Source organism: Phyllostomus discolor, chromosome 7 (genome assembly GCF_004126475.2).
Source record: "Phyllostomus discolor isolate MPI-MPIP mPhyDis1 chromosome 7, mPhyDis1.pri.v3, whole genome shotgun sequence".
In the NCBI taxonomy this organism is placed as follows: domain Eukaryota; kingdom Metazoa; phylum Chordata; class Mammalia; order Chiroptera; family Phyllostomidae; genus Phyllostomus; species Phyllostomus discolor.
This window is the reverse complement of record NC_040909.2, coordinates 32852819-32872381: the sequence shown is the minus strand read 5'-3', so window position 1 is coordinate 32872381 and position 19563 is coordinate 32852819. Positions and strand designations below refer to the sequence as shown.

The 19563-nt window shown below is 40.8% G+C and overlaps 1 protein-coding gene across 1 annotated transcript in view; it reads right to left on the bottom strand.

The window, feature by feature from the left end:
• Nucleotides 1-4964: 4964 nt before the first annotated feature.
• PCCB (propionyl-CoA carboxylase subunit beta) overlaps nucleotides 4965-19563 on the bottom strand; it is a 75166-nt gene continuing 60567 nt past the window's right edge. Inside the window, exons 11-15 of the mRNA XM_028518402.2 lie at nucleotides 8646-8753; nucleotides 8290-8390; nucleotides 7763-7861; nucleotides 6688-6787; nucleotides 4965-5664 (exon numbers count right to left, since the gene is read on the bottom strand). Coding sequence (XP_028374203.1) covers nucleotides 5543-5664; nucleotides 6688-6787; nucleotides 7763-7861; nucleotides 8290-8390; nucleotides 8646-8753 — 530 coding nt within the window. The 3' untranslated portion in view covers nucleotides 4965-5542. The remainder of the gene's footprint in view (nucleotides 5665-6687; nucleotides 6788-7762; nucleotides 7862-8289; nucleotides 8391-8645; nucleotides 8754-19563) is intronic.

The following is a 19563-nucleotide window of genomic DNA, read 5'->3' as shown; positions in this document are numbered from 1 at the left end:
CATTCCTGCTCTCCTAAGTACCTTGTTCTATAGGAGTCTCTATCGAGCATCACGTTTTCAAGTACAGCTTTCTTCTCCGAAGAAAACAAAGGAATCACTTCTCACCATCCAACACAGTACATCTGCCCAAATGTGTTGGCTAGACTTCACAGAGACTAGACTGGGGTACTACCTAATAAGTGGCCACAGCTCTTGCTTGGAGATCCCATGCTAACAGGTGCAAAGAACATGAAGACCAGTAGTTCTTGCTAAAAGAATAAGGCCACCAGAAGGACATGAAACAGGTAAAGTCTAGACTAGTTTAAGAGTGGGGTGAGGGTTCTCCGGAGGCTTCTCTGAGTGGGCAGACCACATCTAAAGCACCAGCATCCATTCATCCAGAGGCAGAGAATTGGGCTGGGGAAACCAAGACATAGAAGGGAAACTGGAAGAACTCAAAACAAGCACTTTCTAACAAGCACTGGAAGGATGCATGTGGATGTGCTCCCCAGTACTCTACCAATTCAAAAAAAATGGCCATAAAGATGATACAGGAAAGATTCTCCAAACCAGTAGCTCTTTGGCTCCTTTGAGACATAGTGGAGCAGACCACCACTTTTCTAATCCCACCTCCCTCATGATTTGAAAGGTAATAACCCTGAATAATGTAGAAAATAGGCTAGGCTTGGGGTTCAGAAAAGTCTGCCTGGGTTCAAATCTCAGCTTCACCACTCAGTTGTGTGGCTCAGGTCGAATTGGTTGACTGACTTGGAGCAGGGACACTTGGCAGGTTTTCCCTACCCTCTACAGCTCTCAGTCTAGAGACACTTGCCAACATTCTACTTGCTGAACCCAAGTTCTCACTGGTTTCAAGAATCAACATTTTTCTTTTTCCCCTTAAGATGAGAACACCAGTTGGGAAAGGCATCCTGTGGTTCACAGAGGCTGGTCTATCTGACAGTGTTTCCAAGGTCTTGCAGCATTAGGTTTCCTTGGCCACCAGCTTGTTTTTTGGATGGGACTTCTCCCTCTGTCTCTCCTCCAAGACTTATTAGAAGCCTCTTGCCCAAATGTTTTATTGGGCTGGTTCCCCTATTATAGCAGGCCCAGGCACAAAGCCCTTCTCAGCATCCAGATTTCACAACCTGTTAAAACACTTCTTGGATTCCTTCCTCAAAAAGGAAAAAATAAAAAGCACAAGTTTATGTTTGCTACTATTCTTACATGGACTATACCACAGTAGTCCCCAAGACAGTTTAAATCCTAGACTGGCTGAACCCAGAAATCGTAGTAGCCAGGGTTAAGCTGTTGAGCCACGTAATGACCAACCTGCCTGATTCTTCCTTAGCCAGGAGGCCTCAAAGTCCAGTAATCTGTTATACCTCCTTTCCCAACTTCCAATGGCTTAACAGTCTTCCTGCTGGTTCTATACTAGGTTCCAAAGAGGAGTACAAAGAACCTCTGGCCAAATATAGTATCTGCTCCTCAGGAATTTACCGCCTAGTTAGGAATATAAATACATGTATAGGGTTGAGGGGAAACACCATCAGTTGCTTAAAACCTGCTATAAGAAGAATCAGTTTTAGTTCATGATTTGAGATGGAGACCTCAGGTCCTTGAGCATGAGTAGACTGGAGAGCAAGTGTGTTCCAAGGTAGAGGAAACAGGACTGGGATCAAAAACCTAACTAGGCAAGCAAGGAGGGGACAGACAAGAACCTTCTATGTGGGCCAAAGACATTGGAGAACGGCATTATCCACTGGAATCTTGCTAGAGCAGAGGAAAGCAACAAAATCTGAACCTGCAATTAGTGTATTAGCTCAGAACAGCCTCAGGAAGTGGATGAAGACAGAGATGAGAGTACAGACTGTTGCACAAGTACTCAGAGCTCAGCTAGAATGGAGAGTACCATTCTTCAACTAGAGAGGGAGGAAAGATACTCGACTAAAAATATAACTCCTGAGGTCTTAAGTCTGGCTTCCTGGAATGGTGGGGCTTCCTGGTAGAAATGGGGAAAGTGGACGATGATCACATACTGGCTTTCATCAAGATGAGTGTTAAATGATGCAACATCCAAGCAGGGCTTACAGACCTTTGGAGCCATGGGGCTGGAACAAGAGAGTCATCAGTGGTGGGGAAGACCCAAAGCTCTCACCACAGAAGAAAGCACGCTCTATGGGGCACACTGTAGCAGCACTCCATGGTTGGTTTTTCTGCTGAAACTACTTAAAATCTCTGGTTCTGGAATGACTCTTAATGCTTTACATATTCTAAATAAAGTTAAATTCTACAAGGATAGGGGGAAACAGACAAAAAACACTCAAGTCTCAAATTGATAACATAATCACCCAGTTACTGATCCAAATAACTTGACCATGTACCTTCATCTTAAAGACAGAATTACAAAAGTCTTGAACTCACCTTAGGTTTATTATTGGTATGGTTGTAGTGGTTCTGAAACTTTTATATTTACTACAGGATTAAGCAAATAAGTAAAATATGTTGCGGATAATGGGACTTGATTTTATCACTGTGGGAGAAGACAGGCATAAATATAGAATAGGGAAGGCAAAGAAGAACCAGTGGGTTAGACTGAAATGAAAAATTTCAATATGAATTCATGATTTTCAAATTTTATACTTACATATGTAAAATATATATTTATATATACATGTTCCCTAAACATATATACACACATACTTGTATAAATATTTCCCAGTCTGCTGAAAATACCTACAAGCACTGACACCCCAGTATCAATGGGACCACCCAGTACCAATCACAACTTCTAAATTACATGTAGAAGAAACCAGGGCTCTGGGAGAAATCACTATTCTAGGGCTGATACATTATCATGTGTCAAAAAATAAGGAAGTACACAAAAAGTTATTGAGTCATATCAAAAGGATTAAGCCAGCCAGGATTAAGGAGCGCCCAATGGCCAAATAAGGAAATTTGGGGCATCAAAATAAATAACATTAACCTTTAAATCCAGTAGTCTAAATTTTTTGATTGATAAACATATTCATTCATTAAAACATTTATGAAACACCTACTGTGTACCAAGCACAGATTTTAATTATGAATAATATATGACTCCCAATCTCAAGAAAATAACTCTTGGGATAGGGTAAGGATAGGGCAAGGAGAAAAAGTAACAAACTACTACAATATGTGCTTTGCCTGAAAACTTGATAGGGTAATATCAGAGTAAGAAAAATTAATTATTTCAGGAAAAATGTTTTTAAAATCTAAAAGTCTAAACTGACACTAAAACAATATGAACAGAAGAGAAAGCTCTTTCTCCCAATAGAGTACCATTATGCAGACATAATGACAGGATTAGAAACATAGTATTTTTACATTCAATATAGAATAGCTGATTGAGGAAGGAACCATCAATGGATACTTGAAAGTACTGGATAGCTTTTGCACAGCTAAAGAAAACAGTATCAAAATAAAAAGAGAACCAACTGTATGGGAAAACATATTTGCCAATGATACCTCAGACAAGGGTTTAATCTCCAAAATATATAAAGAACTTACACAGCTCCAATCTAAGAAGACAAGTAACCCAATTAAAAAATGGGCAAAGGACTTGAACAGACACTTCTCCAAGGAGGACATACAGAAAATCCAAAGACACATGAAACGATGCTCAATATTGCTAGCCATCAGAGAGATGCAGAGTAAAACCACAATGAGATACCACTTCACACCAGTCAGAATGGCCATCATAAACAAAGCAACAAACAACAAGTGTTGGAGAGGCTGTGGAGAAAGGGGGTCCCTAGTGCACTGTTGGTGGGACTGCAGACTGGTACAACCACTATGGAAAGCAGTTTGGAACTTCCTCAGAAAACTAAAAATGGATCTGCCTTTTGACCCGGCAATTCCACTGCTGGGACTCTATCCTAAGAATACTAAAACACCAATTCAAAAGAACCTATGCATCCCAAATGTTCATAGCAGCACAATTTACAATAGCTAGGTGCTGGAAGCAACCTAGATGCCCATCAGTAAATGAATGGATCAAAAAACTATGGTACATTTACACAATGGAATTCTATGCAGCAGAAAGAAAGAAGGAGCTCCTACCCTATGCAACAGCATGGATGGAGCTGGAAAGCATTATGCTAAGCGAAACAAGCCAGGCAGTGAAAGACAAATACCACATGATATCACCTTTTAACAGGAATCTAAACAACAAAACAAAACAAAAAACTAGCATAATATAACCAAAGACACTGAAATAGGGGATAGTCTGACAGTGACCAGAGGGGAGAAAACAGGGAATTTCAGGGGGGAATGGGTAGGGTTTACAGGAACAAATTTGGAGGACACATGGACAAAAACTAGGGGTGGGGAGTAATGGGGGGGAAGGGGGGAGGGTTGGGTGGGTGGGCTGGAATGGGAGTAGGGGGGAGAAAGCTGTACTTGAACAATGATTAAAATTAAAAAAAAAAAGAAAGTACTGGATAAAAGCTTGTTGACAGATAGGCTTCAAGAATGTTCCCAAATTAGTTATTAATTACAAAGAGAAAATGGTAGCCTTTACAACCACTATCTTAACCAAGTGACCTCAGTCAATTCTATCAATAATGGAAAAACTAACATCACGTGTTTCCTGATGTAATACGTGGAATGAACACTCATGTATTACTCTTACCTGGATCTAAACATCTGGAAAAAAAACAACTCAAATGGAGGGACATTCAACAAAATAATTGGTGAACACTCTACAAAAATGTCAGTCATAAAAGAATATGGAAGATAATGAGCTTTGTTTCCTAGGAAATAAAAACTATTTTGGGGAAATAAAGGGTCATGATTCTGTAACTTCCTCTCAAATGGGTCAATAAAAATAATAATACAAATGTATGGAAGAGATTAAGCAAATGTAGAAAACGTTAACTGGAGAATTTATGTGAAGAGTATATAAAACAACTCTTGCAACATTTTTAAAAGTTTCAAATAAGTTTTAAAATGTGAGAATACATTTCTGAACTAACAGGGTATTCATCTTACTGAGGATCTATGCTGTTAGACACACATGCAAACCTCATTTAATCCTCAACAAGTCCTGGAGGAATTAAAAGATAGGGAGTATCATTTAAAAGTAAGGAAACTGAAGCCTATGCAGATAAATACTTTACCCTTAAAAGCTTATTATCTCACCTGTAGGAGAAGAAAAGTAATTAATTCTTCCAGGGGTGAAGAGCAGGGGAGGAGGGGGAGGGAGGGAGCAAAACAATACACAGAGGTGTTAAATAAGGGACAGCTTTAGGTGACACTATGTACTGTTTCCTTTCTAGTTTTCATGATTTTTCAGATTTCTATCATAAAAAAATGAAATGTATGCTCAAAAATATACCAATTAATATTTTTAATCAAGCAAATAATTTAACAGTAAGGCACAAATGAAATCTTTCTAGAATTTAATAAAAGTAGCCATTCCAAGTAATTACTGTTACTTGGATTCTCAGGTTTCATGATTGCAAAAAAGGCCAGGATGAGTTCTAAGAGCCAGGTAACTAGCTTGGTTTATCTTCCTTTGATTTGCTTACAGTGGAATATTTGCATGCTTCCTCCAAGGACGCTGTACCTTCTTGCTGGCTAAAACATCCAGGTCACAGCAGATTCGGGCACGTGTAGAGGAAGGCTGAATGATGTCATCCACAAACCCTGGTGAAGCACAGAAAAGGGAGATCATCTGCACCCCCAGATGATGCCACCCTCCAATCTTGTGCTCAGCCTGGGCACCATCTCTGGAACCCACAATGTGAGCTGGCCCAACTTGATATAAGAGGGGCTAGGCCCTGTGAACCCTCTCCTGCATCCTTGGAGCTCCCATTCCTCTGGCAGGTCCCCAACTTCACAAAAAGAAAAAAGAAAAATGTAACTCCCCTCCCTGCCAAGATGAATTCAATAGGAAATGAAGAAAATAAATGTGAATTTTCAAAAATAACTACAATTCCTCCCATTCCTGTACACAAGTCCCTCTATAATATGACACTAACACTCCAACCATCAAGAAGTAGAGTCTAGCCCTGGCTGGTGTGGCTCAGTTGGCTGAAGCATCGTCCTAGAAACCAAAAGGCTGTGGGTTCAATTCCCACTCGAGGCACATGTCTAGGTTGCAGGTTCTGTTTCCAGTCAGGGTGCTTACTAGAGGCGGCAACCAATGGATGTTTCTTTCTCACATCAATGCTTCTCTTTCACATCAATGTTTCTCTTCCTCCCTTCCTCTCTCTAAAATCAATAAGCATGTCTTGGGGTGAGAATTAAAAAAAAAGTAGATACTTTCTATGTCTTTATCTGGCTCTATGACTTGCCACAAATGTGGCAAAACTGGCACTGTGCAACTTCCAAACCTAGGTCCCAAGGCACCTTGTAGCTTCTCCTCTCTGTCTTTTGCTGCCCTCAGGATACCCTGTAAAGCAGCACTGACTAGCCTCCTTAACAGTAAGAAACCAGATGGAGAGAGTCTAGTGAGAGCCAGCACGAACCATGGAAGACACCATCTTGGACCAGCCACCAGCCATCACTGGACCAGTGATGACTGCCCAGGGCCAACCCCAAACCTTAACAGTACAGATTTGACTATAATAGCAAAAGTCCCAGTTATTGGGACTTTTGGAAAAAAAAAAAAAAAACAAGCAAATAACCCAACAAATGAGCCAAGCTGCCCTCCTGCATAGTGCCTACCTCTTACTGCTGCAGGAAAAGGGTTGGCAAACTTGTCAATATATTCTGCTTGAGCATCTTCCACATTCTTATGCCCTTTGAAGATGATCTCCACAGCACCCTGTCATGAGAGGAGTTCATGAATTTAGGTGGAGATCCCAACCTGGACAGACTTCCCTCAAGTCATTATCACTGTCTGTGGTTGCAAACTACTTGGTAAATCCAAGTGTACTGAGTAAAGGGCCAGCTCTAGGTGGCAGGGCACTGAGGTGGGCACTGCCTGGAGTCACCCATCATGTTTCCGGGGGCTGTGAGATAACAGTGGTAACAGGCAACTTAGGCAAAGCCAAGAGCTTGTCTCCCCAGATTCCATCCCACCATCAGCCAATCGCACTTATCCAAAGATGTGCGGCCTAGTTTTCACTACCAGATCCAAGGTTCCTGCATCAGGAGGAAGTAAAATGCTGTCTTCCTAGTCCATTATCCTGAGCCCTGACTACAGAATTCTACAGCCAGAGGAGGACACACACTGAACTGCAAAAGCAGATATATGGGGGACTAAAGATAAGCTTTCACACGGGACCCCTAAAAGTCAGCTGGGGGGATTATCTAGCTCAACCCCAATAGCTATTTCAAAGCAGGAAAAGAGTAGGGAATAGGATGAGCAACAGGAAGTACCCTGCCCAAAGTCACCAGGGTCAGAAGTACAGTTCAGCTTCTATGGGCTCAAAGGAAGGGCTCTGGGGCACTCCCTAGGAGAAGAGATAGGGTTTGGGAAAACATACAGTTCTCTCAAAGGCTGGTTCAGCCATCTCATCCCTTTACTGACGATCTCAAAACCTACTCTGGGCTCTTGCCACCCTGAGACTGAAGATACCAGCATGGGCTTCCTGAAGTGAGAGTGCAGGACAGGAGGAAGAGGGGGTCCTGGGGCCCCAGGAGGAAGACTTGCCAAGATCTAGGCCCCAGCTCTCTGGAGTCCTGGCCCATCCTGGGAGCCCTGGCCTCAGTCCAACATTTCCCAGCTGTAATTTAAGCTCCTGCTGGGAGAGTACAGTCCTTAGACCCAGGAAAAGGGAAAGCTGGAGGTCCTCACCTTTGCTCCCATGACTGCAATCTCCGCTGTGGGCCAGGCATAGTTGGTGTCACCACAAAGGTGCTTAGAGCTCATGACATCATAGGCACCACCATAAGCCTAGAACAGACCCAAATGCCAAATGTTAGAGCTCAATACAGCTAGATCATGTCCCTAAAAGACTCCAAGAATCCAAACGAAATAAGGACAAAAAGCAAGAATAGCTTCCTGGGCTACTGAAAGCCCACACTGTCTGTGAGGCCGGGGAGCCAGAGCAGAGAACACTAGGCACAAGCCAGAGGCCTCTCACAGTTAACATTCGCCGTCTTCATGGCTCTTTCCCACTGCTGCCTTCAGTTCCCAGAGAGGACCATGGACATCTCAGCAGGGTGTCTTTCCAGGGCTAAAAATGCTGCCCTCACACGACCCTTTTAAGGGTGAGTGAGGTATACTCCTCCTTCCCCCGTTGAAACTCTTGGCCAGACCTCCAACTACGATCATGCTGCCAGGAGTGAGTGGGCTCACTGCCTCCAGTGTAAGCTTCTCACCTTCCTGGTGATGACTGTGACTTTGGGCACAGTTGCCTCAGCAAACGCATAGAGAAGCTTGGCGCCATGCCGGATGATGCCCCCGTACTCCTGTGCTGTGCCTAGGTCATGAGGAAGAGTTAGTAGATACCCACAAGAGCCCTCACAAGGTCTGCCTGTCCCTCTCAGCTGTGAGGTCTTCCTCTGCTTCCCAAAGGGCTGGGAGAGGACCACCCTCACCGCCCCATCTTCTAGACACCCAGAATATAGAGAAGTCATAAATCTTCAGGGAATTTTACAAAAAGATCTCCAAATAAAATGGGTACCTCATTGGATAAAGCCACCTCTCCTGGCCCCCACCTCTGTCAATGACTTACCAGGCAGAAAGCCAGGGACATCAACAAAAGTGATGAGTGGAATATTGAATGCATCACAGAATCGGACAAAACGAGCCCCTTTCACAGATGAATTAATATCCAAGCATCCTAGAAGAGAGGTTATCCACGCTGAGCTTCTGGGCAATTCCCAGTTCTGCTCACAGCACCCACCTAAGAGCTGCTTTATTTCTAATGAAGACACCAATCTCCGCATCGGAGAATGGTAAAGGGGAACCCTCACACTCCAGGGGAAAAAAAGGGCAGACAAGAGAACCCACCTTGGCATTGACCAAAGAGGGCCGAGGAATGGCCTCAGCCCCACAGGCTCTGTTGCTGGGAGTACAGCCCAGCACAGTCAGGCTCTGCCTCATAAACTGAAGGACCTGAGGCACAGCCTGGTTTATCGAGTGGAACCAGTACTCGGAGGTATCACTCTGGGACTGGTCATGGAACCAAATTCTGGCTTCACCAACTATAGCCATGTGTCCTTGGGAAATTCCTTCACGTTTCTGAGGCTGAGGTTCCTCACCTGCAAAGCAGGGACGTTACCACCTCCTACCAAGGTTGTAAGGATTAAAGGAAATGGCATCTACAAAGTGGTACAAAGTAAAGAGCTCAACTACTAGTAAATCTCCCCTCCTAGAATAGTTCTGAACATATTCTATGAGGCCAGCATTACCTTCATACCACCAAAGAAGCATATTATGACAGAGAATGCAGCCCAATGTCCCTCATCAACACGGAAGCAAAAATTCCTAAAATATTACCAAATGAAACCCAGTAAGATATAAAAGCTAGTGCTTCATGACCAAGAATTCAAGGTTGATTTAACTTGTTCAAACCCATGAAACTATTAAAGTAGAAAAACCATATGACCATCTCAACAGATATAGAGAAAGCATCTGACAAAATTCAATATTCATTCACAATTAAAATCTAGCAGTAAACTAAGAGTACAATGGAACTTCTACCATCTTATAAAGGGTACCTACAAAAAAACAACATACTCATGGATCAGAAGAATAAATAAATCTCCAGTAGGATCTATACTAGTGCTGTCCAGAACTTTCTATGATGATGGAAATGTTCTCTGGTTCTGCTAGTCAACATGGTAGCCACTAGCCACATGTGGCTATTATGCACTGGAAATAGGGATAGTACAACTGAGAAACTAACATTTCGATTGTATTTAATTTTAATTATTTACTTAAACTGTTTTAATTATTTGATTTTTAAAATTTTTAATTATTTTTAAAGTTTAATAGCTAGCATTAAACTTTAAACTGGACGAATCTATATTTTCAAGCAATCCCTACCGAAATCATAAGAGATTCTTTTGTAAAAATTGATAAGCAGCTTCTTTACAAAGGAGACAGAATAGTCAAAACGGTACTTAGAAAAGGAACAAAACAGGAAGAGTTATACTAGCTGACTTCAAGACCTCCTTATAAAAAGAAGGGTTTCTCAACCTTGGCGTGATTGACATTTCGGACTGAACAGTTCTTCACTGTAGGGGTTTGTCTCATGCGCACAGGATGTTGAGCAGGCTCTCTGGTCTCTGCTCTGGACAGCACATGCCCTACTGGTACCTGTAACAACCAAAAATGTTTCCAACATTGCCAAAAGTTCCAAGGATATCAAAATTGCCCCAGGATGAGAACTATACAGCTACAGTAACTAATACAGTACTGCAGAGGCATAAAGGCAGGTGAAAACAACAATGAAACAGGACACAGATTATGAAAAAATAGACCAACAAACTGATTTTGGACCAGGCACCAAAACAGTTCAATGTGGAAAGAAAGACTTTTCACAAATGGTGATGGAACAATTAAACAACTATGGGAAAAAAACGAAAGTAGACTTTGTTTTATCTACAAATTATATACAAAAATAAACTCAAAATGGATTTTAAACACAAAACCCAGAACTACAAAGCTCATAGAAGATAATATATGACTCTCTCTACAACCTTGTAGTAGACAAAAGATTTCTTGGCCAGGACACAAAAAGCTCTAATAATTGATAACAGCACTGATAAATGGGGCTTCATTAAATTTTTTTAAATGAGTCAAAAGATAGCACTAATTAATTGAATAGGCAAGTCACACACAAGGAAAAAAATATGTGTAATATATACATCTGACAAAGGACTGACTCACATCCAGAATATGTAAAGGACCCTAGAAATCAGCAATGTTTTATATCTTGTTTTGGGTGCTAATTACAAGCCTGTATATAATTGTCAAAATCCATCAAAATGAGCACTTGAAAGTTATCCATTTTATCGTGTGTAAATTATAACTCAATAAAAGAAAAATTTCAATCTCCCTTCCTCCATCTTCTATTCAAAATCTGTGTTAATAACTGAAATAAAGAATCTAAGTTATGAGTCACAGAAAGACAATTAAAAAATTATAAAAAGTACAAAGAGGCTAGAATTAAAATCAAAGAAATGAAAATACAAAAAGATGAGCACTAACAACCCAAGTAGGATGTAATCATCTGGAAAATGAATGCAGTCAGAATGGAAAACCTGTGGCCCTGAGCTGCCAGCAGGTTCCACATCCAAGAGCTGGACCTTTTTAATTTTTAGGCCCTGGTCCCAGGCTTGTGAGATCCCCTGGCATCCAGAGAGTGCCCAATGAGCCCTATTCCTACCAGGACAAACTGAGAACCAGAATGGAGACCCCCTCTGTGAGTTTCAGTAGCTGCCATTTAGTAACAAACAGGGACTGTGTAAGTTCATGAAATGAATAACGCTTTCTTCTTTTTTTTTTTTCCTTTTTATTTTTAGGGAGGGAAAGAAGGAAGGGACGGAGGGAGAGAGAGAGAGAAACATCAATGTGCGGTTGCTGGGGTTATGGCCTGCAACCCAGGAATGTACCCTGGCTGGGAATCGAACCTGGGACACTTTGGTTCCCAGCCCGCGCTCAATCCACTGAGCTATGCCAGCCAGGGCTGAATAATGCTTTCTTCAAAAGAGCAGTAACCTACTGAACTTCCATACATTGCCACTCCATCAATATCACAGAGTTACTGAGTCAAGGAACCACAATCAAACCAAGTGCTCAGGCTCCAGCCAGGACCGGGGTGGGTCCCTGGAACAGACATCCTAGATACCTGTAGATAAATTGCCCAGGAGGAGCCAAACAGTTTCTTAAAAAGTGGGCTTGTGAAAGTCAACCTGTGCTTCATGGCACAGGAACCTGCAAATGCAGTTGCGGACAAGAAAGACCTTTAAGCAGACACAAGAAATCATGTGAAATCCACACCAGAGACAGACACAACTAAGAAGAGGAACTGAAGGGATATGTGAACAGTTGAGAACTACTCTAGGACAAAATGCATTTTCAGTATGTGTTAAATTCCTAATTTTTAAAACTTTTTCTAAACACAAAATGGTAGAGTAGATAGCTCTTAGCTCCTGTCCTCCAAGACAAATATAAAAAAAAAAACGACAGGCAACTGTAAGAACCAACTTTGTCAAAACTCTGGAATAGGCAAAGCATTATAACTAAGTGAAAGCTACATGAAGAAAAAAGGCAATTTAAAACAGTATGAAAGCTGTGTAGCAGTTTTAATTATACTTTGCACCACACTCTCCCTGGTTCAAGAGGGAGTAAAGGCGACCTTAGTCACAAATTATTGTGTAGATCTGTTCTAACTTCTCTGGGGGCTATTTGAAGATTGATACAAGACTCTTATCTCTGTTTCACCTAATTCAGAACTCACTGGGTCACAAAAGTGGCTGGCACTGCTCAAAAATATTCTAACGCAAAAAAACAAACTGCAGGTGGTTGAAATAACCTAAGGCCTAGGAGGAAAAAAAACAATCAGTTTCTCTGAGTAATTAGGGCATTCAAGAGCACCTGTGTGTGCAGGGACCTTAGAAAGGAACAGATATTCCTAGGACCAGATACATACTCAGAAAACACCTGAGGAGAAAATAGCAAGTACATTGACATGAATGAAAATGAAAACACAATATTATAAAACTAAAGACCTAAGGAAGACTCTAAGCTTTAACCTTGAGCTGGTCCCTTAACTCAATTTAATTCTGGCTGAGCGTTGAAGGAGAGCACTACCACAGAGCCAACTTGCAAAACTAGGAATAGTGTTTTCTTGGACTGTTTTAGCACCTGATATTCAAGGAAATCTCTGTCAAAACACTAGCTAGACACAAGTAAAGGAACAGAGACTGCAGTGATCCCACAAAACAAGGAAAATAATCTTCACAAAACTAGTTAGCAAAGGTCAATGGACAAATGGACTGCAGCATTCAACTATTAAAAAAAAAAAAACAAATCCTGGAAAAGGAGACAATATGATTTCTAGAGTTTCCACGTTGTAATATTGTAATATTCAAATTTTCAGTGTTCAACAAAAAAATAACAGGGCATACAAAGAAACAGGCAAGTACAGCCATTCAAATAAAATAAATTGACTGAATCTGTCTCTAAGGAAGCCTAGGCTTAAACTCACAAAGACTTTAAAACAACAGCCTTAAATATGCTTAAAGAGGTAAAGAAAAGCAAAGAACTAAAAAAATCAGGGAAAACACAATATATGAAGAAAATAAGACTATCAGTAACAAGACAGAAAATACAAAAAGGAAGCAAACAAAAATTCTGGGTCTGAAAAGTACAATAAATTAAATGAAAAATTCATAACAGGGGTTCAAAGTAGATTGGAGCTGAGAGAAGAAAGGACCAGGAAACTTAAAGACAATTTGAATTATCCAGTCTGAGGAGTAGAAATGAAAGAAAAAAAAAATGAAGCATGTAGAGACTAAGGGGCCTATGGAATAGCATCAAACAAACCAACATATACAGCCAAGAAGTACCAGAAGGAGAAGTGAAGAGAAAATAACAGAGAGATTATTTGAAGAAATAATATTCAAAAATTTCCCAAATTGACTCACAACATGAAACTACAAATCCAAGAAACTCAAACTCCAAGGATGATAAACTCAAAAGGCCCACAATGAGATACATTATAGTCAAACTCAAAAGACAAAAGATAAGATCTTGAAAGTAGCAAGGTAAGTGACTCATCAGATAGAAGAGATCCAAAATAAGATTATCAACTGATTTCTCAGCAGGAACAATAGAGGCCAGAAGACAATGAGATGACATTCACAGTGCTAAAAGAATAAAACTGTCAACCAAGAACTCTATATTTGGCAAACTGTAGTTCAAAAAATGAGGTGCAACTTAAGACATTCCCAGATAAACAAAAACTGAGGAGAGTTCATTATCACTAAGCCTGCTATACTAGAAATGGTAAAGGGAGTCCATCAAGTTAAAAATGAAAGGATACTAGGCAGTATTGTAAGGCTATGTGAAGAAGAAATAAAAATGTCCAACCCTGGCTTCGTGGTTCAGTTGGTCAGAGCATAACCCCTTACATCAACAGGTTGTGGGTTCAACCCCCAGGCAGGGTGGATTCCTAGTTGGGGAGCCTGCAGGGGGCAACCAATTGATGTTTCTTTCTTAAGAAAAAAAAAGATTTTATTTATTTTTAAAGAGAGGGGAAGGGAGGAAGAGAGGGAGAAAAACATCATTGTGTGGTTACCTCTCATGTGCCCCCCACTGGGGACCAGGTGCACAGCCCAGGCATGTGCCCTGACTGGGAATCAAACCAGCGACCCTTTGGTTCACAGGCCGCCTGCACTCATTCCACTGAGCCACACCAGCCAGGGCTGATGCTTCTTTTTCACATTGATGTTTTTCTCTCTCTCCCCACCCTCTTCCTCTCTAAAAATCAAGAGACATATCCTTAGGTTGTTACAGAACAACAAGGCGGAGGGGGGCGCCTGGGATGATATACTATTACCGAAAAGGAACCAACCAGGTTCATTATGTCCGCCACCAGAGGAAAGACATCTCTCAATGCCAGAGATTTGTGAAAAGAAAAGGAAATGTTCATTTAATGCTACACAGACTTAAAGTAGTGACCTAATGTCTTCATCAAAATCCCAAAGTCCCTTAAAACACCCACAAACACACACAGTCCTTCCTTCCCCCCTTTGTCTGGGGTACCATAGCTCAGAAAAGAAATAGAAGTACGTGGTTCAGGCAGCCCCCGGTTCTTCCCAGTAATCTGTCTCAGCTGGTAGGCCTCCCTTGGTTCCCAGCACCATCAGCTGTGTCCCGGGATCTCTGCTAAAACTGGGTGGTGGTTCCCCCTTCTAAAGCTGCGGGGGTCCCCACCCTGACAAAGCCACAAGGTTCTCCTCTCTATTACCACAGCCGAGTGTTCCTCTCTGCACAATGGCCACGGAGTCCCCACTCAGCCAAAACTGCATGGTTCCCCTCTCCTGCACTAGCTGTGGTCCTCTCTCTGCACTGCCACACCCGTGTGGTTCTCCCTACCAGGGCCCCAGCCATGTGGTCCTCTGCCTCCCAAATGGCTGCCGTATCTGAGTTTAAATCCCCGCGCCAATCTTCCTCTGCAGCCCCATTTCCAACTCCTCCCACAATCAGCTACACTTGCCAGCACTCATATCCTTCCAGCTTTACTGGGCTGCCATCCTGAGTCTGGGCAGGCGTGGCCACATGTCCTGGGGCCAGTCTTCTCCAAGCTCCCACGCAGGTGCTGTAACTCAGGGGACCTGCCCCCAGTTACATCTTGGTGGAAAAGTTACTTCCATTCCCCTGGCTCGGAGCATGGCTACAGCTATTTAACATATCTATGCAACCAGTTAAAGGTTATAGATGTGTTAAATGACCACACCAGAGGTTAGTTGCAAAGCTGCTGCTATGCAAAACAGCTCTCAATGGCCCTGCTCCATTTGTCCCTTCCCCCAAATCACACCTGTAGGGGGGTGAAGACATCTTAATATTTCCTGAACACCTTGAGTTCTGGACCCCATTCCAAATCCCTACTGGGACCCCCCTCTTGGCTGCACCCTGTTACAAGGTGAGACTTAAAAACAATTATTTTTTTAAAAAAAAGAACAACCTTTTTAAAGATTGAAAGATCTCCGATAAAGGCAACTACATAAAAAAATACAAAAACCAGAATTACTGTATTTTCTGTTTGCAACACTACAACACGATTTACAAAAAACAAATGCAACCCAGAAAGGTTAGCTGGTGAATTCTACAAAATGCTTAAAAATGAAATTATATCAATTCTCTATGGGCTCAGAATACAAGTCAAAAAGTATATTTGCTAACTCATTTGCTGAGACCAGCAGTACCCTACAAACAAAACAACACAAAGATATTACAAGAAAACTACAGACCACTGTCTCTCATAAACACAGATGCAAGAATCCTCAACAAAAATTAGCAAATAAAACCCAGCAAATGTGTAAAAATAATTATATACTACTTTCAAGTAGAATTTACCCAAGGTATGCAAGGCTTATTTAATATCTGAATATCAATTCATGTAATCCATTACATCAACAGTCTAAACAAGAAAAATCACATGAACAAATCAATAAATTCAGAACAAGCATTCACAGAATCCATTACCTACTCATGATAAAAACTCTCAGGAAACTAAGAAACAGAGGGGAACTTTCTCAACTTCATAAAGAGTATCTACAAAAACACTACAGCTACAACAGTGAAACACCAGAAGCCTTCCCACTAAGATCACGTACATACAAGAATGTCTTCTCTCACCACTTTATTTTAAAATTGCACTGGAAGTCCTAGCTAATATAATTTTTAAGCCTATAAAAGGTATACAGACTGGGAACAAAGAAATCAAACTTTGTTCACAGATGACGTAAGTGTCTCTAGAAAATCCTGAATACTCACAAGAACTCTGCTGGACCTAATACACAACTCTAGCGAGGTTGTAGGAAACAAAGTCAGTACACAAAATCCACTGCCTTCCTACACACCATCAATGAATTTGAAACTAAAAACACAATTACCATTTACATTAGCATACCCCACAAGAAAATACAATCAATCTAACAAAATTAATTAATCTAACAAATTAGATAAATCTAAGCATATGCATACAGGATATATGTGAGGAAAACCACAAAACTGACAAACAAAAGGAAAGAACTAAATAAATGGTATCCCATGTACACAAATAGGAATGAATACTCAATATCAAGAGTTCAGTTCCTTCCAAATCGATGTTTAGATTTTATGCAATTCCACTCAAAATCTCAACAAGTTATTTTGTGGATATCAACAAACTGATTCCAAAGTTTGTACACAGAAGCAAAAAACCAGGACAACCAACACAATATTGAAGGAGAAAAAAGTTGGAGGACTGACAACACCCAACTGCAAGGCTTACTATAAAGCTACAATAATCAAAGCAGGCCAAAGAAAAGATCAGTGTTCCAGGAGAAGGAAGAGCTACCTGGGGCTCGTATTTCAGTAAGCACCCACTTCCACACACCAAGATTTGTTCCAGTTACTATTGCTGTGTAGCAAATCACCCCAAAACTTAGTGGCTTCAAACAACAATCATTTTATTAATGTCTGAAAATAAAAATTGGAGCCCTGGCTGGCGTAGCTCAGTGGATTGAGCACGGGCTGCAAACCAAAGTGTCGCAGGTTCGATTCCCAGTCAGGGCACATGCCTGGGTTGCAGGCCATGGCCCCCAGCAACCACACATTGATGTTGATGTCTCTGTCTCTCTCTCTCTCTCTCTCTCTCCCTCCCTTCCCTCTCTAAAAATAAATAAAAATAAAATCTTAAAAAAAAAAAGATGCAAACCATTAAAAAAAAAAAGAAATGTGCTTGGATTTTCAGTAGCAAGGTCATCCAATGTTACAGAATAAAAAAGTTGTTATGGAAAAAAAAAAGAAAAGAAAAATTTGAAAACTGCCCCCTAAAAAATTTAAAGTGGGCAAAAGACCTGAACGGATACCTCACCAAAAAAAGCATATAGATGGCAAATAAGCTCATGAAAAGATGCTCTGCATCATTTATCATCAGAGCAATGCAAATTAAAACAACAAAGAAATATCACCACGTACCTATTAGAATGGCCAAAATCCAGAACACTGACAACAACAAATGCTGACAAGGACGTGAAGCAATAGAAACTCTCATTCACTGCTAATGGGAACACAAAATGGGACAGCCACTATGGAAGACAATTGCGCTGTTTCTTACAAACTAAACATACTGTTACTACCCAAGCCAGCAATCACACTCCTCAGTGTTAACCCAAATGAGTTGAAAACATATATCCACCCCTAGCTGGCGTGGCTCATTGGATTGAGTGCCAGCCTGCAGACCAAAAAGTTGCTGGTTTGATTCCCAGTCAGGGCACATGCCTGGGTTGCAGGCCAGGTCCCCAGTTGGGGGCATGAGAGAGGCAACCGATTGCTGTTTCTCTCACACATCTTATTTCTCTACCTTTCTTTCTCCCTCCTTTCTCCAATCTCTAAAAATAAATAAATAAAATATTTTTTTTAAAAAAAGAAGGAAAACGTATGCCCATGCTAACACCTATACACAGGTGTTTTTGCAGCTTTATTCATAATTGCCAATACCTGAAGGCAACCAAGATGTCCTTCAGTGGGTGAACAGATAACTGAACTGGTACATCCAGTTCAATGTAATCCAGACAATGGTTCAGTTCAGTGGTACATCCAGACAATGTAATATTAATCAATGCTAAGAAGTGAGCTATCAAGCCATGAAAAAACATGGGGGAAGCTTAAATGCTATTGCTAAGTGGGAGAAGCTAATACAGAAACACCACATACTCTATGATTCCAACTATATGATCTGACAAAGGCAAAACTATGGGTAAAAGGATCAGTGGTTGCCAGGGGTACCAAGTTATCATGGTTAAGGGAAGAAAGTGATGAATAGGTGGAACACAGAGGATGTTTAGGGCACTGAAAGCATTTTGCATGATGCTGCCATGGTAGGTACATATCATTAAACATCTATCAAAGCCCATAGACTGTACAACACCAAGAGTGAACCCTAATGTAAACTATGGAATTTAGGTGGCAAGGACATGTCAATGTACTTCCGTCAGCTGTAAAAAATGTCCCACTCTGGTTCAGGACACTGATGGCAAAGTGACTTGTGAATGTGCAAAGAGCCCAGTGTGTAGGGGAACTCTCTAGTTTCTACTCACTTTTGCTGTGAACATTAAAAAGCTCTAAAAAATAAAGTTAATTATTTTTTTAAATATTGTACACTGTGACCATGTTGGATATATTCCAGGAATGTAAAAGTGGTTCAATATACAAAAACCAATCAATTTAATATACTGCATAAATGAAATAAAAAACAAAAACTAAAAATCATCTCAATCGATACTGAAAAGGCATTTGATAAAATCTATCACCCTTTCATGATGAAACACTCAGAAAAGTAGGACTAGAATATTTCCTCAACATGATGAACGACATATAAAAAACCCACAGCTAACACCACAATCAGTGATGAAAGGTGAAGTGTTCCTAAGCTGACCATTTCACCACTGCTATTCACCACTGTGCTGGAAGTTCTAAGCAGAGGAAATCAACAGGAAAAATGAAAAATAAAAAGCATCTAAACTGGACAGAAAGAAGCAAAACCACTTTTACTGGCAGAAACATGATCCTATATATGGAAAACCCCAGAGAATCCACAAGAAAGATACAAAAGGTAGTAAACAAATTCAGCAAAGCTGCAGGTTACAAGATCAAAAAAACAAAAATCAGTTGCATAGCTGTCTTTCTATATACCAATAATTAACAATTTATAAAGGAAACTAAGAAGGCATTCCATGTAGAATAGCATCTAAAAAAGGAGTATATTTAACAAAGAGGTGAAAAATCTATACTCTAAAAACTATAAAACATTGCTAAATAAAAGAAGACCAAAATGAATGGAAAGATTCCCTGTGTTCATTAACAGTGTTAAGATACCAATACCATCTAAAGTGATGTACAGAGCCAGTGCAATCCCTCCCAAAATTCCA